The following is a 25,107-nucleotide window of genomic DNA, read 5'->3' on the forward strand; positions in this document are numbered from 1 at the left end:
GCATTAGGGTCAATGCTGCAGGCAGCAGTTTACAACTGCTTGCGATCTCAAGGTAAACAAAAGGACAACAAACACACGTCTAGAAGTAACATGAAATCCCAACTGAGTCAAGGGTGTCTCTTTGCTGTCTATCAGTCTGCGATATCATAATCAGCAGCTGTGACTGTGCACCAATCATTAAGCATTAACCCTTCCTGGGGGGGTTAAGTGCAAATGATTGGCACATTTGCATACGTGATTAGAAATGTGGATGTGTGGGTGTGGTTTGTGGGTATAGAATCTGAATGCATGCTCAGTATACCACATGTTAATTTCTGCTATTTTCTCTATAATTAACATTTCCCTTGTGAAAACTGGAAGGAATTAGACAGTAGTGAAAATAGTGGAGTGAGGAGGCAGAATTCCAATTTGGGATATGCCTTGGTGCCAAATTAGGACACAGTTGTTTGTCAGAGGACAAACAACTTGTACTCGCCCCGCTGTGGTTGTTGTTACAGATTTCATATGCCAGAATATGATGGCCACGCTGTCTTTTTTTGTCCAACGCCAGCACACAGCTCAGCAGCGGGCTAACATCTCTCTCTCTCTGTCAGTCAGAGGGGAAAAACACACACACCAAGCAGCCAGTGGAGAGAGGAGACAAAGGAAGGGTGGGAGGGCTGGAGTGTGGGAGGGTGGGCGAAATCATGGGGGAATGAAGGGGGAAATGAGCGGGAAAACAGAGATGGAGAACGCAAGATCGAATGGAGCGAGTCAGGAGAGGTGAAAGCAGGAAGAAGAAAGTGTGTTGGGGGGGCAACAATGTAAGAGCTCATCCAACCACCTGGGTAAAGGGGGACGACGAAAGAGACGGAGCGATTCAAACAGAAAGGGTGAGGAATGGACAGTGAGACGGAAGAGTGTACAGTAAGTGATAGAGAAAATGAAACAAAAGGTTGAGGACAGAAAGGCAGAGAGGGAGGAAGAGGGAGATTTTTTTTCCGGTTAGCTCTTTGTTTTTAGTAATTGTCTCTTATGACAGCGAGGCACAGATTCAACAAAGTGCCAAACCAACATAAGATATAACACCGATAACAACCTGGCTTTAACTAACATGCAGCGTGGCAAAGGACAGGATATAAATAAAATTGTTCCTTAAAATAAGTTTTTCCTGGGGGAAAGTGTGTGTGTAAAGGAGTTACTCCACTCACCAACCCTCCAACAAAGACCCACTACGGAGCAGCTGAGGGAGGCACCCATGTTTACATAGATGTTAACGGGAGGTCATGAATTATGCATGCTATATTGAAGTGTACTGCTGTGTGACACGGTTTGTGTGTACTGTATGTGTGTGTGTGTGTGTCAGTGCATTTAATGTTTGCAGACCTAAACTCCAGAAAGTGCTTTGTCTGTGCGCATGTGTGTGTGCGTCTAATGAGGTTATTTTACCCTCCATCAAGGCTGTGAGCCTCAAACACTTGCAAGAGAAAAAATAAGAGGGATCTTTAAGAGAGAGCGAGAGCAGGAGAAAGAGCCCCTGGTAAACACATCCATTTCCAGCTCATAGTGAGGTAATGCTGCCAAAGCTACCACAATCCGCACACATGCAACTACACACACACACACACAATTTCTGTAAGCAGCCCTCTGGTTTGGCAGAACATCGGAGTCTGACCGGGCCCAAACCCCTAAAACGATAACACACGCGCACACAAGAGAGTCAAGTTCAGCATGTGGAACCCAAATCAAAACAATAACAACCTCGCCTGCAGATGCTGGTAGGTCACGTGACCGACGCTACTGGATCCCATTGTTAGAGGGAGGGACGGGAGAGAAGGAGGGAGGGCGGGCGAGGAGTCTGTAGTTTGGACAAACTGCTGCCTTGTTGATATTAAGAGCTCAATGAGGGTGGGGGTGGTGTGTGTGTGTGTGTGTGTGTGTGTGTGTGTGTGTGTGTGTGTGCGTTGTGGAAAACAGGAGATGGTCTGAACAACCTCTCCCAATGGGGGTGGAGGGGCCAACTGCACCAGCTGTCTTCTGAATTCCAACACCACTCGCGATGTGAACACTCACATACGCCCACACACTATATTAACCCCAAAGCTGAAAGTGCCACTGATGACTGTTTAGCCCCTCACAAGCTGTTCAGTACAGTGACAAGGGACCACCTGAAGATAGGCAGAGCAGTGACAAACCAACAGTTTACCTTTAGGGGGTTGTGTGTGTGTGTGTGTGCATGTGTGTGTCTGTGAGCGCGTGTTAACTATGCCGCTGCCTGCCAGCTCGCAGGTTAAGCCAGTGGAGCTGATGACAAATGTCTTTGAAGAACAAAGGGCCGCAGAGAGAGAGGGAGAGCGACAAAGAGAAAGTGAGTGTCAGTAAAAGATGAAGAGAGAACATTACACAGAACCCCTACAGAGAAGAGATACAACAATTGAGGATTTATCATATTTGAAGGGTTGGGTGGTTGTGTGGCAAGGGCCAATTATGACTTGGTACGTTTGGGAAGCAGCTGGGGTCCGCCATTCAAAGTTCGTACCATTTTTGCACCACAAAAGCGAGGTTGTTATATGTTCTGGGCCTTTTAAATGTGCATTGCTGAGGGAAAGTCAAAAGGATCAAAGCAAGTTGAGAATAGTGTGCAGCAAACTGGACAAATACATTAGGGATGAAAAGGTCGCGAGATGAGAGAATGCATACAATTTTCAAAAGCTATTTCATTACAAGTCCACCTGTAAGTCTCCCTTATTTTCCGGTCCAACTTTAGGAAGGATAAAAGAAGATAAAGCTGCCAAATCTGTTTTCTCTTTGTTAGGCTCTACTTTGTGTATACCAAGTGTGTGAGCTGGAAGCCCAACAGATGACGGATTACCTTTTGAATTTTCTTGTGGAACACAAGTTTACAGTTCTGGTCTAGTGCCTACTTGCTGCTTTAGATCTTATTGGAGACACCAAAGACCATGGAAGCCCCTGAGTGGATTATCGAGTAAAAGGATATTCTACTGTTGTCCTAATCGAAAACCGGGCCCAGCAGATGGCCCCTCAGATGTAAGACTAACAAATGGCTAACTTTTAATTAACTTTATCGCTCCTTCCTCACAACGTAATGTCCCTCTCTTTGTTGAGGAAGACATTAGCGGGACAGTTTTGACTCGTCTGGTTTATTTAACGGCGTTGAGCAGAATTCTTAGGGTGCCAACTGTTGAGATACTGGATGTCAAATGGCTTTATCACATTTTGTAGCCTAGAAGACGACTGGTAGAAAATGATTAAAACAGACAATTCTACCAAAGAAAATACATCAGGCAAATATTTTCGGAAATTCCACTTATGCTTGCTTATGTGAAAGATCTTTCTGCTACTCAGGAGGTGAAATTACACGCCACCATGCTGAACACATTATAGCTTCTCCCGTGGTGTGAATATCTTTTATACATCTGTTCGTCCAGAAGGTGGAACCATACCACATCTGGGAATTAACATAAGTGTAGGATCATATGAAGGCACAGTCCAGTCTACAAGTGTGTTACACAGCTTTGAGTTTCAGTGGTTGTGACCGTGTAGATGTACAGGAATAATCTCTGACAAGACAGCCTGAAAACGAGGATCCTGACAACAATTGACCATCACTTGTTTACTTTCAACATGAGTTTTCTTGACCACACTCAAAGGCACTTTGGGGATTCAAGGTCAGTTCTCTATCGGGATGGTGTTACGTCTTGTCCTTCCAAACCGCTAATTAGCAGGTAATTGGTGTCCCATCATTGTAAATGACTCACCCGTGACTGCACTGGTAAAGACACTATTGATGGTATCGACAGATATGTGGTGGTCAAAACATTGCTTGAGTGACTTGAGGGACTGCTTGAGATTTAGCTCAACATTTGTTCGGAAAGGAGAGACACCTGTGTCCTGAACTCAGAGAGAGATACTACTGGTGAACAATATGCCACATCTGATTATTAATCATATAAAAAAACATTGCTGTTGTAAACATCGCTCCAATTGCATGTGAGTACATGCACATGCACACACAAGTGCTCTGATAAACAGATGAAGTGAATTAAAAAAGCCATAATGTTTGGCATATACTGCTCTTCACAGCATTTTCCACATTGAATTCCAAGTCCTCTGGAGGACCGGTGGGAGGAATCCTATTGTTCCCTTTTAAAATGTGTGTCTGCGTGAGACCAAGGCAAGTTACCGAGGCACATAAAAACAGTTTTTCATTTCACTCCACTGGTATACTCTGTCATATCAATCGATTAAACGTTTACGAAACCCCACAATAAAGATATTTATGTGTTGAGCAGCAGATATGTTCTGTTGTTGTATGGGCCTGTCAAAGAATAATTCATGTTCTCATGCAAACTGTCATGAACAAAGAAAAAAAGTCATTGTAAGAGCTGTCCTTTAAAGCAGGCGGTGCTGACAATCTGAAAACGTGGTAGGTAGGAGTGGTATATATATGATAAATGATGGCTCGTTCACAGACGCATATTCAAACACACGCACACCTCTACCCTTCCACACCCACTCTGCTAGGCTGCAATAAAATTGATGAGCGACACTCAAATTAAACAGGGTGCGACAATTATGAAACCCGTACCATGCCATGCTCTTAATTAGTACATCACCATTTTAATTAATAAGGCCTGTCAACCTGACAGATATCAAAAAATTCAGAACAGACAGGTCAGTGAAGCCCCAAAATTGATGGTCATAATTATAAATAATGCAGGCCGGGGGTACTTCTTTAGGGCTGGGATTGTTTTTAAGAGGTTACATTTAAAGAAGCATGTCGCCTCCCCCATTGTGTCACAATGTCTTTGCCCCAAACCAAAACCTTGCCTGGGTCAGTACAGTATTATTAATACTAAATTATGTCAGGGATTGCACAATAATTCAACTTGTAATCCCTGGACTGTACTTTATTTATTTATTTATTTTTACTCATTTTGCTTTTCATGTGCAGTTTTGTGTTTTTCTTTTTCATTTTGGGGAAGAACAAGTCACAGGGTGCCAAGCAACAACTGTTGCTGCGGCTTAAAATGTTGTGCATATTCCACACACTAGGAGCAGGTGCATTGTCATTACAGAGTACCTAGTTGCCATCGCACCACAGCTCAGGCCTATTGTCTTCCCTGAGAGGCCTTGGCACAGTGCAGTAGACCTTGGCGTTGCTCCTGACTTTCTCATCTTTTACCTGAGAATGGGTGTTTAGTGAAACAAATCACTCCTACTTATTAGGGCTTCTGTTTGGACAATTAGTAGCACCTCATATATACCGCAGATAACCATAATGCACACCCGTCAATAGAATCAATTAGAGCCTTTTCCTCTTCTACAGCACTCTGTGCCATCAGTCCATTAAAACTGGGGACTATGGATTATTTTGAAGCAACAGAGCCGTCTGTCACATAAACATGGGGGCCCTGCAATATGCATTAAAGACATTAGGCAGGGAATGATTGAACACAAAACTACCTTGCAGATAAAACAATGTAGGACAAATTAGCATGGTAGTGACATTTTCTTTGAGGCCTCAGATTGGATCCGGCCAACGCATTTAGTCACTCCCTTGACAGCCATAAAGGGTGTTCAAACTCAGAAGAAACTGCCCTATGTTTATTCAGACATCAATAAATGCAAATAGATTTTGGCTGATGGCTTCAAAATGGATGTTACACATGATGAGGTCAATTCCACTAATAGCATCCAAGTCAGCATAAGACTTTGAGAATGTCAAACACATTATTCAGATAAACTATTGACAGTGTAAATTTCATTCTAACTGCAGGTAGTGAACATTCAGAGTGGAAAAGAGTGAAAGACGTAATGATTATTATTATTATTATATTATATTACTATTATAGACAACTGATGTTGTAATTGGCATGCCAGAGCTAAGTCAAGTAGCGCAGACGTCTTTCGCTGCTCAAGTGAATGTAAATCCTGGATTGAGATCACAACACAAACACATTGCCTACACAAGCTTGCCATGGCCCAGCGCTTTGGCAAAAGATCTCAGTGAATGAGGTTGCCCGTCTACTAATCCGCGGTTAACCAATCCTACGCTCAAACTCACTGATATGCAGCGCGCTTAATTAAAGAACCAATTTGCATATAAATTTAAACTCATAATTCCACTCCCGTGGCATCACAGGTGGTGGTTTTCTCAGGAGCCAGAACCTGTCCAATGAGCCAATGTAGACCCACTCAATGTGGCTTCTCCATAGTCTTTACAATGTCAACAATTGTATCTGAGATGAGAGATTCACTATAATCAACTGAGCTGGTTTTCAAGCCTGGAAGAAAGCAAACTGCAGTGAATCCTGTTAATCTACAACCAAAAGGCACCTGTCAGTGGTTCATGCTTGTAGAGATAAAAGTAGCAAATAAACACTGATTTAATATTTGTAGGCCATTGTTTAATAAGATGTGCTCCCTCAAGAAAATCAATCATGGTGGATATTCTAAGTGATAACCTAAGGCAAACAAGGTGCTTTTGTCTCAGATAGTTTTCCACACCTTCTCTGCGTTTATTCTTCCAGAGATCCCGATCTCATTCCCTCCTATTAAACCAAGTTATATTACGCAGGGACACTAAAGATGGAAAGTGGGGGCTTGAAGAATAGATCTGATAGTCAACATGTCACCCTGACACAAATGAGATCATATCACCCTAATTTTAGAATTGTTTGCGATACTCTCAGAATTGATTTGAAGATTTTGCTCATCCCTCTCAAAACACGAGTGCACTTGAATGCACCTGGTACCGAGATATTATCGCAGACCTTTTAAGCCCACGTGAGCCACACTAAGGACCACGGGTTGGTCCCTACTGGATATTCTTAGGCCAAGACTAATAACAACATCAGAGCTCCTAAACAATGACACTTGAGGTTCTGATGAGCTCATGCTGTCTATATTTGTACATTTATCTAATTCCTCTCTTAAAACCTACTCTGAGATCTGTCCTTATGGAGCTGCCCGTATATAAATAAATACAGAATCTTGAGGAATTAAGCCATAATATAGATGAGTATGAAAATGTAAATTCTACTGAACAACTGGCAGACAATGCAACCAAATGTGGTGTTCCATGTGTTTTACAACCAACTGTTAACCCTTTTTTTGCGAGATAAAATTGCAGCAAAATTTATTTTCCTGCCTGCTTAAGTTGTCATGATGACAAATTCCATAATGTTGGAAATTCTAGGAGCGATTATCATGACTCAAAAACAACAACCCCGTATTATCCATGTTGGGTAATGTCCTTTTATATATATGAATACAAGCACATTTTCTGTGGGATATTTTTAGCTTTGTGTAGTTAGGCCAATCTGATAGAGTTTAACAGAATACTTAACTCAACACACTCGGTTGGTCAAGTTAATTGTTGCAGGGAGAAAAAACACAATGTTCAATCAGATAAAAGGAAATTGAGACTGGGACCGCGAGGCACTGAACTGGGCGAGGGACAGAGCGAAGGAACGATAGAGATCACGAGGGCTGTCTTTTTAGACCGTAATCACATGGTTTCTGAACTCGACTGGCATCCGGACCAGGAAAATGTTTTCTTTGGCAAATGCTGAGCCTCTTTCTCACTCGCTCTCTCTGTCACTCACTCTCTGGAGACGCACTGCTCCCATGCACACGCCCCGTCCGTCCTCCCCTCCTTTCTCTTGTTCCGAAACTCCAAAATGCCCTACCCTCACCACAAACATAAACAAGTTGTGCACAAGGAGTAAAGGCAGTGACAGTGTTTCAAAAAGGTAAGAAGGACCATAAAGAAACAAAACCACGAGGAGAGAGAAAACGGGAAGATTAGAGCCCCACTTCATCAACAGAACAACAACAACAGTCCCTTCGGGCTTATTTTGCTCACGAGTCTTTAGGCCTGTATGAGTTGGCTGATGGCTCCGTGTGGAACACGTGAGTTGCTCTGCAATGTGTCAACAGTAAAAATGAACAAAAAGAGATCAGCAATCAGTTTTGTTTCTGCATCGAATTTGGTTTTAAGGATTGTCCCACACGCCTCCAACAGCTTCCTTGCTTTAACTTACAGCTAAACGAAATGGTGATCAGCTACCATAAATCAAAATGAATGGGGCCCTGGTATTGGGCTTTAAAAGATAAAAAGAAAAAAACTTGGAGGGCCAGCAAAGGGTCCTGTTATTTTCAGAAACGTGAGTAAACTTGGTTGACACTAGAAAGGGAGGGCAGACTGTTGGCGGTCAGAGGAGAAGAGGATTTGAACACCCAGATCTGTTGTTTTGGGGTTTTGCAATAATAAGCAGAGCATTCTCTAGATTTCCCCTCAAACTAAAGTTATACTTCACTTCCCCTGTTAGCAATTAGTCTCCAGAACACCATTTGTCAAAAGCCAAGCCATTCGTTTCCACTGGTCTGCCCCCGCCAGCTCTTGTTACAATTGACTGTTTCCTGCATAAAAAAACACATAAGCCCTTGGAAGAAGGAGCAGGCCTGTGGACTGTGGTCTTAGCCAACTGGCTAAGACCACAGTCTGACAGATTGTAGAGATGTCCAAGCAATCAGTCAAGAGAAAATCAGACAATAAATGTTGCATAAACAAATCAGAAATGTGCCACAGTGAGCAGTTCCTGCCTCTGTATCTTTAGACAAAGCACATTTAAAAAATGTTTCATAAAGGAAACCATTTCTTTGGCCATTGGGGAGCTGGGGCAATGCAGAAAATAGGTCAATCATGGAATGACACCTATTGATTTTTGGCGCAAGATCTGACGAAATGCGGGTGTAGTAAATGTGCTGTAAACAAATACGATGAAGAAAGCTACTCAATAGAGTAATGGAAGGTGGGCCAGCTGACAGACCCATGAAATGTAGCTACACAAAAGCCCTGAGGCCGAACATCTATACCGCACACTGTCATTTTCCCTCTATTTTTTCAATGATTGCGGAGGCATTGCATACTTCAGCGGCTCCCAGCGAGGTAGGAAACCTATTGTATCTGGGTTACAAGGGACCTGCAGAGCCATCAAACAGCCAGACATTTCCCTGGTAAATCACCAGCAGAGAGGGAACTTTTCAAGAGTGCAATTAACAACCTCAAGGTCAGACATCTCTGGAGAGTCTAATCGCTCTAAAAAAAAATCTTCAGGCATTCTCTCTCCCTCTCTTTTGCTGTAATCGTCACTGTTACACACTTTTACATATGCTCTCTCCATCTCCTTTACCCTCCTAGCCTTCTCTACACACGCACATTTCCATCACTCCTGGTTACTCCCTTGTCCCCTTTCCACCATCCCTCCAAGCATCCTGCCTCCCCTTTTCTTCCCCCTTGTCACCATTAAAGATAAACGTTACTCTGTGGTTGGCGGTGACACCATTTCTTCCCTGGCGCTGCAGCAGGTCGCAGGTGTGCAGAGTATGAGAGCCATGGATCTTAATATCAAGGCAATATTGGTGCTGTGGGCTGAAGAGGTCAGTGTAAGTATATTTGAGGGAAGAGCTCCGGCTCCTATCTTGATCCTAAGATGTGGCAAGAATGAACTTTCCATGTTCTTGATTGTGCAAGTGCAATTTATAAATTGGGCTGAAATAGATTTTTCTATCTAATAGAAGTCTCGTCTTACTGCGGGTTTGATTTAGCACTTGACAAGCCCAATAGATCTTGGGATTTCGAGTACCAAGCTTTGAAGTGCTTACACAAAATAATTAGATGTCAAGTCTGTGCCGTTGGCTAAAAATTGGAACTTTTCATTAACACACAAACAAAAATCTCCTGTGACATTAAGTAGGGATGAACTGAATGAACTTTACTATGGAGGATATTTCAAAGAAGGGAACATGAAAGAAAGGAGTTAAATCCAACTCCTAACTTACTCCCACAGAAACCTGAGGACAACAGGTTACTGACACTAGATTAAGGAACAAACTCTCAATTGCCATAAGGGAGGTGACGTAGAGGTTGGCCTGTCAAGATAACTACTTTTTGTCAGACGATATATTAGGCCAGAAATTTTTACGACGAACGTTATTATTGTCTTACACATGCAGTGTGTTCTATCGTCACATGGCTAAGGCAGATGTACAGTCAGACAAGGATAAAGCTCAGCACACTATTGAAACACCCAATAAAAACTTAAAATAGACTGGTAGCTTTTTTTAAAGTAAATTTAACTTTTGTTTTTGTTGTTGTTTGTACTTATGGGAGGACAATTGCTGATACTTCAAAAGTAGGTCTAGGCAGGAAAAATAAAAACCCAGAAAACATTAGAGAAACTCCTCTTGAGTGTGTTATTGACCTTTTGTGGCGCCTATACTAATTATTGAAAAGATGCGATGCCTTTTAGAGGTTGTGCGTTCTCTAAACTATAATAACAGGGTGGCTGCATAATGAAGGAAAATTCATTTTTAAAGGGTGTTCACGACAAGCGGTCGTCCCTGAGCTGAGGCAACAAGCTAAACTTGTGCAAGGGCAGTAAGATAATCAATAAGCTCTTCCACAATAACCATATAAATATCAATATTATTGCAATCCCTATGCAAGGAGGTAATTAGAGTGGGGCAAGTATGAAACTTCTGTCTAATCCATGCGATAGATTCTTCTTTTTTTCCTCTTAATGGACAACAGCAGAGAAACTAATCTATGTTTCATCAGCAAATAACTATTAGACTTACATTGATGAAGCTGCTCGATTGGGCGACTTTTACTGTACTTTTCTGCAAGTTACCACCGATCGGACTCATACAGCAGCGAGAGGCGAGAAACGGGGAGTCATATTTGATAAAAGCGCAGTGCTCTACAAAGTATTAGTGCATTTCATTTATGAGTGTTGTTTCTTCATGAAGTGGCACTTCACTGTGGTGCACTGCTGCCTATTAAAGTGCTATTGCCCTGTTGAGGCCAAGCTCCAGTTGTGGAATGTTGACTATCTTACAATAATATTTGTCTGTGTATATAATGTGCGTGTGTGTGCGTGTCAGTTCCTTTGACAGTAAGAGTCTGATTCCTGTCCAACAGGGAGTTTGGCTTGATTTCATAAATGCGGGGTTCATTAAAGGTTAAAGCCACTGACGTGTCATCGCTTAAAGACGACTGAATTTATTTGGGCTGACGTCCCTTTTTTTTTCTTATGATCTTTGAGGCCATGGATACAATGTCATTTGACAGGAGTCCATTTTTAACCCACTACAAATATACTTCATATTATATGTTATGCCATCAATGATGATCTGCATCTTGAAATGAATGTATTCTTCCAATCCAATACCAACTTTTGGTTGGTGTAAGTTTGTGTGCGTATTGAATGATTGTGTGCAAAATGCCATTTTTGGATAAATCCCATGTTGTTGCCTTCATTTTCTGGAGCAATTATGGTTATGGTTAAATGACATGCCTCTGGTGGTTTCCCAAATTGTAAAAGTGGTGCAACATGGACTCAAGGCCATGAAAGTCAATTAAAATTGTAAATCGCATCAGTTACCCTCTCGTATGCATTTCCTGCTCCTCAGCAAAGATATTATACACTTATAATTACTGTAGCCTCATTCCCAAGATACACATAGGAACAAAAATGCTTGAAGTTTTTGTGGTAGAATGGTTATCGCTCTCTTGTTTTTTTTGAAAGCCGGGTGCATTTCATCCACCCAATCCTGCTGTATGCATCATAGATTATGTTATGAAGCATTAGCTGCTCATTTAGTGACTCTTTATGACACACGCGCGCAGCCTTACCTGGCATGAGGCACATCAATGCTGGACGAGACCACTTTGCGCTTCTGCTCGAGCAGGGACACTGATCGGGTGTCTGGGTCTCGGCCAACGCGCTTGCTGTCCACCAACCGCTGCTCCTCCACCGCCTCCGGGCTGAGGGAGCCGCCGTCCACCTTGTGGCCCTCTGGAGCTCCATTACTGGAGCTATGCTGTAGAGGGAAGCGGAGAAAAAAAAGTAAATGCTTAGTGAGAGAAACACACACACAAGTTAGTAACAAATAACGAGCCACTGATGGAACATTGATGGAAAGTTGTGCAACGCACGGAAACAGAACTCCTTTTGTTAAAGGCCTAGGGCAATGTACATCACACGTCATACAGTTCGGTTGTAGACGAATACTGAGAAATACTGCCTATTTAAATTACCTCTTAAAATATACTGTATATCATCAGTTAGAAAGATAACGTCTGGGGTCAAAATCTTGTAACCCAAGTTTTCGTTCAAATGAAGGAGCACATTGTCCAACCTGGTCAGTTACATAACAAGTCTATTTTTCATAGTTCCTTTAGAAATTTTTGATATGAGGTTTTCAACCTGGTAATCGTCACACAAAACTATGCATCTCTGATATAAGCGTTTCCTTGATGGAGACATTTGTTCAAAATGTAAAAGTTTAAACACTTTTCAAAACTGAGGCTATGTCCACACTAGTGTTTCAAAACAAACATGATCTCCATCCAGACAAGCATTTCAGCTCCGTGTCAGTAAAAACCTCTGCCCACTAACACACATATCACATGACCTTTAACGTACACTGACTGGTCATAGTGTAAACAGGAAGCAGAGTGTCAGTGAAATTTGACTGTTTCAGCCCTTCATGTAAACTTCAATGAGTAGGGGACAGTCAATCCACAAAACACACACACACACACACACCCATACACACACAACTGGTTGTGTTGCCCTGAAAACCACATCCAACAACACACAAATAAACACACAAACATACTCCATTCAGCAAGACTGTGTATTCTTGAACCACACACTTTATCCAACATAAACTACTCACTTACGCACAATCACAAAAGAAAACCTTTTTTCCATCCCAATGCTTTGAAACGCCTACCTGTAGCAATGTAAAAAAAACAAAAAAACAGCCCAACATCATCTCTTCTCTTACACAACAGCAAAGATGGTACACATGAATACCTGTATGCACCTACGCACACACACCCACACCCACACCAACACACACACACACACACACACACACACAAACACACCTCTGTACGTAACTAAAGCCAGGCTTTTAGAAACACAAACCAAAACACAAGCCAGGGTGACAACGTTGACAAGTATGACATGCAGGCTGGTGGGTGTTTTCTATGTGCGCGTGTGTGTGTGTGGGGGGGATATAGATCATTATCTCAAAGCACTGTAACATGGTTAGGCTTGACTATGGAAAAGGCAGTGGCACCGGAGTCAATAACTCACATATGCACGCGCACGCACGCACGCGCGCGCGCACACACACACACACACACACACAGAGAACAATTCACTCAGATTAATGGGGTAAAAAAAACAAGAAATGAGTATCGAGTATCGCCCATGACAGAGGCTGGTTGCGCGGTGCGCAACCAGCCGAGTTATGTCAAGTAAACTACTAATGTAACATCTGAATAAATTAGCTAAATTGGTAAAGTTATTTATATTAGAAAAAGCGAATTCACATGCAAATTGACTTGATTGATTTTTGAATAATAACCATTGGAGGAACTCAACAACAGGCAACAGCGTTATCTTGTCGGATTGTCGAGAAAGAACAAGATCAATTTGGAATTTTCCCTTGTACAAAACATAACTTGCTGAAAACTGAACACAGGTCTAGGGGGTTACCTTACAGAAAAAGAGCATGATTGAAACTGCAGCTGCAATGCTGGTCAGAAAAATCTCATCCATCCATCCAAGTGTAAGAAAAAGGGATTTAAAATTTGAGTCTGCCAAACCTTGACAAAGACATATACACTTATTATTATCATTGCAGGGGCATCAGCGAATTCAGACCTGACGCTGTGCTCACTGTGCTTCATGCTGATGCTGCTCAGTCAACCAATGGGGAAAGCCGACGCCAGCCTGCCTGCCTGGGATCAACACTCCAGAACAAAGAATCGCTCCGCTCCTGTCAACAAGCTTGCTTCACTGACCCCCACGTCGACGTACATGTTCAACATAAAAAACGGCGTGGACGACAAAAGCGCCTGCAAAACTCAAACCAGTGTTGCCTCTTTGTGTTGGCAGCAATGAGAAATCTGTGCAACTTCTGCTCACACACAACACACACTCGCCCAAATCAACAAGGCAACAAGTGGCATCCTGATGCCCCCTGCCCCCCTCCGCCCCAGAATGAGGGCGCGGTGGAAGGGGGGGCCATACCAGGCATTGAGCCAAGCATCCAGCTTCTCAGGAGCAAGCCACCCGTTGCCAACCTGGGGGTGCCCGCTTTGTTGGCTGTGCAGCTGCAACTCAAATGGGGCAGCGTGTCCTCACAAACAACCCCCACTCCAAAATGTTCAAGTAGTCAACTCTCACCCATTAAACATACAAATGCACATGTGGGAGAGAGCATATCCAAGCTATTGCACACTCAAGCAACTCATGTGAATCTGCGCGCACACACACACACACACACACACACACACACACACACACACACACACACACACACACACACACACACACACACACACACACACACACACACACACACACACACACACACACACACACACACACCTCCACCTCCACCTCCACCTCCTCCTCATTATTTTATGGCTTGTTTTCGACTTCAGCGGGAATTGAGTCGTGCTGAAAGAGACTTGACCATTGTTGCTGACATGACTGCGCTCTCGGGCCTCAGCTGCACCGCTCCAGCCTGCGCCGCTGACTGAAACAATACTGTGCAACAGCTTTTGTAAGTGTGCTGCCGCATACACAAAATGTGCAAATGACAAAAAGTGAGAGAAGCGAAGTTTATTCCACATCACTCAAGTCTCGGAAAAGATCTCCACGCAGAGCTGCTGCTCTGGGACTTTTGAGTTTTAAATAACAGATTGCAACTTTATTTAAGTACAGAATGAGTTTTTCTGCTGTGTCTGAGAACGCACCACAGATCTCACATGTGCATAAAGGAAATGTGAGCAGTCCATAACCAACAGCATCCAAACATTTCCCTTTTTTGGGGGGTTATGAAAATAAGACTGAGGAGATTACAGGCCTGTAAGTTACTTCATCGGAAACATATCAAAGCACAACACACACACACACACACATGAATGCGGGGAGGAACAAAACCACCCCAATCAAAATAAATGAAAGACCGTAAACAAACCCTTTTTAAGTCACTGGCATTCCTCAGTCACTCCCACACTATAAAAAGGACAGAACACACACACACACACACACACAGTGCCAGAAATTGTGTTTTTATCCAAGGGCTGGATTGGCTTCTATTCCTCTCAGTCTTTATCTGCGGCCCATGTGACACCAGAAGCGTATTAGGTGGATATGAAGGCAGTTATGCCCATATCACGACTCATAATTTGGCCATTGTCATCAAAACTCTCTCTGCTCGGCCTCTGGTGCCAAGAGAAGCCCACACTGGCTATTTTCAACCTTTTTTTGTTTGTTTGACAATAACAACCTCGTTTGTGCGTGAAGATAGAAAGACATGATATATTCGCATTATTGAAAACTGGGCGTCAGGCTGCTGCATCATCTATGAATGACACAATGTGAGGGGAAAAAAACTATATTCTCTCAGTGCCAATGTCGCCAATTTAAAAGGCAGGGTGCACAAAACGATCTGTGACAAACGCGACGCATGATAAATCACAATGGAGCCAATGTGCGGGAAACCTTGGAGCGGAGCCTTCTGCATCAGTCCCAAAAAATACAAAAAACAACAACAACAACAACAACAAAAACAACCGCTGCAGTCACAGTGTGTTTGTTTGCCTCGGCTCACCCACCCACTAGCCCACGTCAACATTGCGCAGGCCCTTATAAAAAGCCCTTTGTCCCAATTGATCTGATGTCGCCAAAATGTCATGACAGCCCGTCGTTTGATGCCTTATAGCAACAACGATCGGTGTTTTTGCGGCGATTCTGGACGACGCTGTTTGACGCGGCGGCGGCAGCGTTAAATCCGCTCTGTGCAGGAAGCGGCAAACGCTGCAAAACACCGCACAACAAAAACACTGAAGCGCTGCCTGCCGGCCGGGGCGCTGCACACACACACACACACACACGCGCGCGCGCGCACACACACACGCACGCACACGCGCGCACGCACCTTCAGGCTGGATTTGAGCGGCGCTTTGGCCGCAGTGTGGTTGAAGCCGGCGGCGATCTCCTCCTCGGAGAACTCCTTGAGGCTGCCGTCCTGCATGAGCACCGTGTAGACGCTGCGCCGCGCCCCCGCGGCCGACACGTCCCGGTTCTCCTGCTTGACAGCCTGGACCACTCCTGTCACCGGGGCACCGTCGCCGGTCGGACTCGGCGCGTAGACGCGACTGCCGAGGATCGACCGCTTCACCAAACGCCTCGTATGCATGTCAACAGAAGAAAAGGAAAAGAAAGTGTCGCGCCGAATTGGGAACGGCCGAAGCCCGGCGGATCGGGATCGGGATCGCGGGGCGTCGGACTATGACCAGTGAACAGCGTCGAGGAAAACACCGACCCGCAGCGGGCAGACTACGCGCTGCGACAGCCCTGGCAAAATGTTAGAAAGCGGAAACATGCTCGGGGGGGCGACGACTCCGGACCGCGTCCGCACTTGCGCCGCATTCAAACGGCACCGAACACCGGCGGCGGAACTTCGAGTTGGCACCGGACAAAAAAAAAAAAGCCGACAACACGGGAAAACGATTCACTCGCCGCGAAACAACCTCCACGTCCGACCGGCTGCCTATCTCCCTCCGTTCGACCTGTTTGTTTTCCCCACTGCTCCCTCCAGAGCCGAGGGGGCGGCGGCAAAACACGGACCCGCCGCCGCCGCCGCCGGGAACCGCGGCGACATTCGTACACGATTTGACGAAACGTCGGCTCGTTCGCTGGAAAAGCGACTCGTACGCGGGAGAACGAAAGGGAACGCGTCGAACAACTTCACGTCACTCGACCGGTTGCGCCGCCGAACCACCGCGGCGGTTAGAAAACGCTTCGAAACGCGGCGTTTGTGTGACTCCGGCTCCGGCGACTGCGACATCCAGTCCGTGCGCGGCTCCGACCGCGCAGAGCCTCTACCGGCGGAATGCTGCCTGTAAACATGTGCGGTCCGGCGTCCTGCGCGGCCCGCGATTGGTCGGCGGGGCACACGCCTCCACAAGGCCCCGCCCCCCCCCCCCCCCTACCGAAGGTAACGCAAGCCGGGGAGGATGCTCCATTCAAAACAATGACGCAAGGATGGGAAGGAAGCGAGGAGGGAGGCGGGGTATGGCAGAGAGGGAAAGACAGAAAAAAAGCGGAATTTAGGCTACGGGAAGGAAAAACTTCTACCACACAACCAGGCTTTATGCTGTAACCTAGTTGTTACAGGCTTTGTAACCTACTTTCAGGTGCCATCGGACTAATTTACAGTGATCTGGTTCTAAAAAAAAAAAGGAAAGAAAGGGGCTGCAGTGCTTTTGTTTTTGTGAATGTAAACACAACACCTTATTTAGTTTTAAGATAAGATAAGATGGACTTTATTGTCCCATGGGGAAATTTGTCTTGGACTTCAGTGTTTGCATTATCCAAACAGTAAAAACTACACAGTACATACATCCAGACACATTAAAATTCAGCCATAATTTTTTTTTTTAAATACACGCCCATTCAATTGCACATGCCCGTTAGCATCATCGTCATGGTAGTCACGCAGTAATACTGGGATGAACAACAATAAAAAGTACGAGTCATTGCATCTCTACAGTATATTCTTATGAGTTTTATCATACCAATTGCATCATGCAAAAGGCACATTTGCTCCAATATCCACCCTGCACTTTATGTCTGTCCAGGCAAGAGCCAACAAAATCCACCATCCCCATCAGATTAATTTAGACAAACAAGGCTAGAAAGGTTAATCTCGTGCAAATACTATATATTGCCAAGTGCAAATGTGTTGAAAATGCCAATTTATAATGCTCAACTCTATATTATAGGTCAGACTGGTCAGAAATGCACTGATTATTTAACACCACATAGCAATCATAACAGTAACCCAGCAGCCATATGTTTCCTTATTAATATTTTTTTACGAGAGGTTCTAATTCATTCATTGTGATTATCAGCCAGAGTGACAGAGTTGAACTCAGCAAAAATGTTATCACAGTTACAAATGGCCCTAATTAGTGTCAAACGTAATCTTTTTAGAAAATGTCATATACGCCGCTTACAATCTCTCCACAGGACAGCACCCCAAGTGAATAAAAAAAGACGCAATGACACCATTTATCATATATATATATATATATATATATTTTAATAGAACAATTCGTGTCATAAAATATTTACATGCGGAGAATGGAAACCGGACAGAGTGGAGTGACAGATGTGGCCATAACTGCCAGAGCAGGCTTTGCCCTGTGATCAAAGGCGGGTGTCGCCACAGAGTTGTCTGCTTATTGTGGGCTGGGACAAATGGTCTCATTAAGGGAGTAGTGGAGCTGAAGGAGAGGCGGCGAAGGAGCATCTCCGAACCCCTACGACACCCACCCCCCATCCCCTGAAGGGGAGTGTGTGAGTGTGTGTGTGTGTGTGTGTGTGTCTTTTTATGACCGAGACAGACAGCTAGAGAGAATAAGTGATTTTAGGTAAGTATCTATTACCAGTGTGTATGTGCTGTCCTGATTAGATTTGGCACTAAAGCATCCCCCCTTTGGTTGATCATTTCCTTAGAGGTCATTTATAGTGTTCTGTGAGCACCATTATATCTAAATAATGGTTCCACCCTGAAACACAAACACTTCACTTGGTGAGAACAATGTGCTCAAAGGGTCATGTATTCTTTGGGAGTATAAATAACACTGATAATTACCCCTTTGCAGAAATGAAGAGTTTTGTTTTTTCTTCACTTTTACATCTATGTAAAAAAAAAAATAACACTGGTATTGGATTGCATTTCAAATCATCTTTCCCTGTAGGATTGCTGGGGCGACGCAACAGCATTTCAAATGTCTGATATCATTTATGAATCTAATACCAGGCAGCGAGGGCTGTCTGTTTGTCTGAATCCACCAACATGCTGCTGCATGTCTAAGGAAACATGAACTAAGGCTGGAGATGCTATTATGTTTGGAGGTGGGGAATGGGAAGTAAAATAAATATTTACAGCAAAAAAACAAAATACATCGGTCGTGTTAATTTATAAAATAAACACCAAACAACAGTATTCAGACAATAATTCAGTTCTTTTTAAATAAAAGTACCACACTTGTTTCTCAAAAATGTACGTACCAATACACTGTACCATATTTCTGACCTGCGATTGGTTACTACTTCTCACGACTCAAAAGCAATTTGACAACTGAGTTACGTTACAAGGCAAAAGCCGCTGGACGACAAGGTTTGTGTTTTTTCTTAAAACAAGTCAGACATAAAATCAGTGCTCTTAACAGACTTATCCTAAAAGTATATCACTCTGAACATTGTACAAACAAGTAAAAGCTTACATAAAACTTCCAGCGAGTTACGGTTAAAATAGTGCTCTAACTACAGTATATACAAGCCTCGGTTGGCATGTCGTCATCACAAGCTACAAACATACTGATGTGTTTTCAGAGTGTTACTAGCAAGTCAAAAAAAACATTGGATATTCAAATTGTGCAGAGATGTAACTGATTTGTGACGATGCTTTTGATAAGCTGTTTTAAAATGCAGTACCATTATAATAAACCTTGTGCTTTAAAATAATCCAACTGAAGACGGTATACTGTACCACGAGTAGGCTCAAAAAGCATGAAAACAAAACAAACAACACATTTGATCTATAACATTTGCATTAATAATACAAGGCAGTGCCATTTTATCACATTACATGTCTTTTAAATTTGTTTTGACCCCTGTGCAAAATGACAAAAAAGAAAATATGGTCTCATATGTATTCTTTTTTTTTTTTTTTTTTAAACAATGAATTCCTTAAAAAAGTCAGTGGGAAAGCGTACCCTTTCAACTGTCATCGTCTCACAACTCACGTTCGTTTAGTATATATTTTGATAAAAATGCTAGAAACATCTACAAAACCCTACTTATTTTTCTCTCACAGACATACTTTGGAACATTTCACATTACATAACGATATGCATCTTCAAATAAATATGAATTTTACAAGAAAGAGAATGCCGACATGGACTGTGTAAAATGTCTAAAAATGATGAAACCGCAAGCTCATGTGACATTGACCTCCTTCCTTATGCTCTGGTCGCCATTTTGGTTCCCCAGATGCCTAGTTTCATATCCCAAACATTTGCGGTGAACAGTCTTAACGTGAGGCGTCGCAGTTGAAGAGGCCTCATTTATATTTGAAGGCATAATCTATTAAATTTCAATGTTTTTGGTCACCGACAAGACTGGCCTTTCTTTCCCATGCTCAAGATCCCATTCCCAGGGACCTCAAGCAGCGAATGCACAGACTGCGGATGAGTAACCTAGAAAATACACCACGACGCCTCAATAGAACATGACACAGAGTCACCTGGAGGAAGCTAGAAAGTCACTAGTAGCTGTAAATGGGGCATACAAATAATGTCACCTTCACATGTACAGTAAGTGCATGAATTTAATTAGATTATGGCACTGATTTTTTTTTTTTTACATCACAGGCACAGATAGTGTCTTCACTAACCCTCAAAATGCTTCATGTGTGTTGTGAAGTGTTCACGATATGCTCTGTGAAACGGAAAAAAAAGAAGAGAAATTTAATGATGAAGATGATCCAAAGTGCACTCTTCCGCATGATTAATGCCCAGTGACTGAGGTACCAAAGTCTATTTACTTCTAGGCCTAGCAGTACCAATGACACTGACCCTGGGTGATAAATTAAAAGTTCAGATATAATAAACCGTACCCAAGCTGTAAAGAGGACACTCGTGCATTGATGACGGATGCGGTGTGGTGAACCATTTTCTGATGTTTCCCCCCGCCCCCCTCAAGTCATGCACCCAAAGCATGCTTGGTAGCAGGTTCGGAGCACTACAGTGACATCTGTAAGATGTGTCACATGGGAATTTTCTCCCAAATCGCCACAGATGAAGATTGTTGAGGGGCAGGGGGGGGGGGGGGGGGGGGGGGGGGGGGGGGGGGGACTCAGAGGCGGGATGCTTCCCTGCCCAGACCCAACTCTCCGACGCTCTCGTAATCAGGCTCCGCTTTGGCAGTGTCTGACCCCTCTGCTCCCGGCCGAGCCCTGCTGTCATCATCTGCTGAGCGATTAGTCTTTGGAATGCGGATGGTTTCGTAGCCGGGATCCGTGCAGCCCGAGAGCGGGTCGTCCCCCATCTGTGGCTCGTCGGGCTGGGTGTAGATATCGCGGACGGTGGCGTAGAGGTCACTGGAGGAGGAGGCCGGGACCAGACCGTTGATCTCTGCGATGCTGCTGTAGTCATGCTCCTTGTCCTCCTCGTGCGCAGCGCCGCCACAGTTTGTCTGGTTGACTGTAGAGTACACAGCCGACTGGAGGACACAGACCAGACACGTAATTCAAGTGAGTTGCACTTGTTTTGCATATTACTTGTGGAACAACTGTGGCGAACATAACTACCTTTATTGAGATAACAGGAATGCGAGCAATAAAAGAAACAGTCACTGGTGCATTGATGTCAAAAACATCCCTGCTAGGTTTTCACCTCACAGCATATTGTCTGATGTTCTATGCCTTTTTTCTTTTTTATCGTTGCAGGGCTTGGAGCATTGGCATTCACAGAGTAAAGTGCTCCCGTCTCGGGACTGGGAACAGGCGGTTTGGGGAACAAGGGGGTTTAACAGACACTTACCTCATTGTCTGACAGAATGTGGTTGTTGAACCCTGTTGCAGGAGACAGGGGGGAGTGTAACTGGAGGAGAGAAGAACAAAAAGATAGATTTAGGTATGGCAGCCAGCCACATGTATGAAAAGAAAAGACTGAGGGCAGAATCAAATTTTTAAAACACTCCCGACTTCAACTAAAAGTGGCTGTTGAAGGGTTGTCACACATTTTTTATTGTTCGAGAATTTGGTGGCCTCTTCTCACTTTAAGAATTACGTCTGTAGAGTTTAAACAGCTTCTCTTACAGGCAAAATCCGCAAGCTGTTTTGGTAATGCAGTTCTTATCGGTCTGCTTTACAAAATGTAACACACTGGTAAACAACCGACCGAACAAACAGCGTGACCGCTCGGTAACTGATCCAAAAACGGAACTTCTGAACTATTTCCGGCAGTGGGAGAAAAACAAGGTCTGCATTCACCGTTTCTGCTGCGATGGATATAGAGCTAATGTCGCTTATAACTGCCCATTCATTAAGGAAATTATTGAGTGAAAGTCAATAGGCAGTGACAGAGAGTGTTCTTTTTTTTTTCTTCCACCGCCTCTGTCCACTTCGCCTTATGATCGATGGCGAGGCCATTAATCATCAAAGCACATCTGGCAGCGGCGCCAAACACCTCGGGAGTCTAACAAGAACCTCAATAATCCAAGCCGGCGCTGACTAAATAGTTCATATATGACATGAACATTTCATGCACATCTCTAAGAGGAAAGCATTTTTGCAACCTTTTGTTCTTTTCTGACTCGTTGCAAGGAGTCAATTCTTGAAGTCCCGCAATATATGCAAAGCCGTTCACTTGTTGATCCACGGCGCTTCTCACGTCTCCACACGGGGTCATGCGTGTCGAAGCACCTTCACGCAGACACGCGCGTCTCTGGGATTTCATCAAAGAGCGTGAATAAATGCGATTCGTTTTATGGATAACGCATGTTTGGAGACGTGATTACTTTTATAGATCCGTCACACACACACTCAATGCAATGCAGCAGATGGCTTTTTACTCCGACCAATTAAGCAGAGTGGCCTGAAGGGAGACCTGGTGTGGAGGCGTGGACGCAAGTGACCTGACCCAGTCACCGCACCTCTGGCAGCGTGTGATAATATTTCTTCATCTATTTTGCAGACTCCTAATTCTTGGCTCGAGTGTCAGGGCTAATCAGAGCGGAATTTTTGTTTAGTCAGTCACATAGTCAGGAATAAACAGTGTTTACGGGCTTTCAATTCTAGTCTTAAAAAAAACATTATTTTATGCATATTTATGAAGCAAATATATTATACTATATCAAGACCTATTGTCAGCATATGGACTGGGTGTTTGTTTTGTATCACTGGACATTACATCAAGAGATGATGTGTTTGTGTGCATGTGTGTGAGAGAAGATGACAGGACGCCAGAGACACGCAGGACACGGGAATATGACAGTAAGCTGATTACGGTCACCTCAGAAGATGGACAACTCAGCTGTCAGAGTGTCAGTCATGCTGACGTATTAATAGCTCAGCTCAGATTATCAGCCTTTTTCCATCTTGCACGTGCTCACTCGAGCATTTTAACATGTTCCAGCAAACTGTGGATATGCAAAACATTTAAACAATATCAAACACCAAGTCAAATTATGATCTATAACACACAGACATAATACAGACAAATCCTCTATCTAACAATAGTGATTCCCCCGTTCCAGCTGGCAGCTCAACAGTGCTGACACGCTGGATATCGCAGTTTACCTGCGCTGCCTCCCCAGGGTATATCCCAGCGGCCCACTGGCTGGGTCAAATTCACTTCCTGCACCTCATATGAAAAAAAGCCCACAGGCGACACACAGTCAAATGACTGCAAACAAGTGTTATTGCTGTTTATGACGGTTCAATAAGTGTAACGCTGCACAGGACCAGAGAAGATGTGAATAAAAGGTTAAAAAAAGACAGAAAGTGTGAGTGTGTTTGAGTGTGTGTGTGTGTGTGTGTGTGTGTGTGTGTGTGTGTATGTGTGGGTGTTTGTGCGCGTGTGTCTGCAGTGAAATATTAAACGAGAAACCAGGTGTCCGGACGGAAATATGTGTTTGACTGAGAAAACCTGCCTTTGTGCTTGTGCTGCCACTGTGGGGGGATTCCTCTGCGACATTTACATACTGGAAACCCCAGTGTATAGGCACAGAGTGTGTGTGTGTGTGAGTGTGAGTGTGTGAGAGATAGAGAGAGAGCATCTATAGCCATATCATCCATCAACGAGCCAGACTAACTGTCACAGTGATGGTGGCCAGCTGGCGCTCACTAGGCCCACTCAAAAACACACACATACACACACACACACACACACACACACACACACACACACACACACATACACACACACACACACAGACACACACACATATATACACACACACACACACACATTTGGTCTGACAAGACAAATCGTCGGCGACTCCTGTTCAAACCACGGGGAGCCAAGAACATTCAGGGTTAACCTTAAATCAGCCCCAGGGAGTCAATGTGTAGCATCGTATATGCAAACACATATGTTGTGGTATAAATATATATATATATATACACGTGTGTGTTTGTGTGTGTGTGTGTATATGTTTGTGTAATATGGGGGATGGGGAGAAATAACAGAATTAATGCTGACTAGACACACCAACAAGGTACATGTCAGTGCGAATATAAATGAGTACATTTTTGTGCGTGTGTGAGTGTGTGTGTGTGTGTGTGCGTGTGCATGCGTGCGTGTACGTGTGTGTGTGTGTGTGTGTGTCTGTGTGTGGCCGCCAGTGTGGTTTTGATATATACTGTTGCTCGGCAGATCAGGATTTCATCATGGAAACGGGTCGGACGAGGCGAGACTCGCCTGCTGTCCAAATGAGCTACAGTGATTAACTAATTGACTGCAACACCAGGGACAAAGGAACAGAGAGAGAGAAGAGAAGAGTAGCTAAAAGAGAGAAGAGTTATAAGGAGACAGAGGAGAACATGCACAGAGGAAAAGAGAAACAAGAAGACTGAGAAGTTATTAAAGGACAATTCTGAGTCTTGGCAGTTATTTTTATCAGTTATGGTGACCACAGTAATTGCTGTGATCTGGGAACATGGCAACACGCCGAAAAAGTCTTCCAAAATGAGAAAGGAGCAGTCAGACAATCAGAAAGGCAATTCAGTAAAAACTATGCACACACAGACACACACTACAATGGTCAGTTTGGGTCACAATTTTACTGCCGGCCTCTGTTTTCTCTTCCGAATAAGTTTGGCGAACTTCTTAGCTACATCTGGGATGAAAGCCAACCCGAGTTCGGAGAGGGCTACTCGAGCACAGCGGCACTTTGAGCTAAATGTTGCCATCAGCACACTCTCTAACAC

At 43.9% G+C, this 25,107-nt stretch overlaps 2 protein-coding genes across 3 annotated transcripts in view; both read right to left on the reverse strand.

Annotated features, from left to right (window-relative positions):
• znf704 (zinc finger protein 704) overlaps positions 1-16,980 on the reverse strand; it is a 50,945-nt gene extending 33,965 nt beyond the window's left edge. Inside the window, exons 1-2 of the mRNA XM_035620993.2 lie at positions 16,039-16,980; positions 11,705-11,892 (exon numbers count right to left, since the gene is read on the reverse strand). Coding sequence (XP_035476886.1) covers positions 11,705-11,892; positions 16,039-16,299 — 449 coding nt within the window. The 5' untranslated portion in view covers positions 16,300-16,980. The remainder of the gene's footprint in view (positions 1-11,704; positions 11,893-16,038) is intronic.
• Positions 16,981-18,175: 1,195 nt separating this feature from the next.
• pag1 (phosphoprotein membrane anchor with glycosphingolipid microdomains 1) overlaps positions 18,176-25,107 on the reverse strand; it is a 45,036-nt gene continuing 38,104 nt past the window's right edge. For both annotated transcript variants that reach the window (XM_035620527.2, XM_035620526.2), the window contains exons 7-8: positions 21,716-21,775; positions 18,176-21,395 (exon numbers count right to left, since the gene is read on the reverse strand). In XM_035620527.2, the coding sequence (XP_035476420.1) occupies positions 21,030-21,395; positions 21,716-21,775 (426 nt within the window). In that variant the 3' untranslated portion in view covers positions 18,176-21,029. The remainder of the gene's footprint in view (positions 21,396-21,715; positions 21,776-25,107) is intronic.

The sequence above is a fragment of the Scophthalmus maximus genome, chromosome 22 (genome assembly GCF_022379125.1).
Source record: "Scophthalmus maximus strain ysfricsl-2021 chromosome 22, ASM2237912v1, whole genome shotgun sequence".
Taxonomy (NCBI): domain Eukaryota; kingdom Metazoa; phylum Chordata; class Actinopteri; order Pleuronectiformes; family Scophthalmidae; genus Scophthalmus; species Scophthalmus maximus.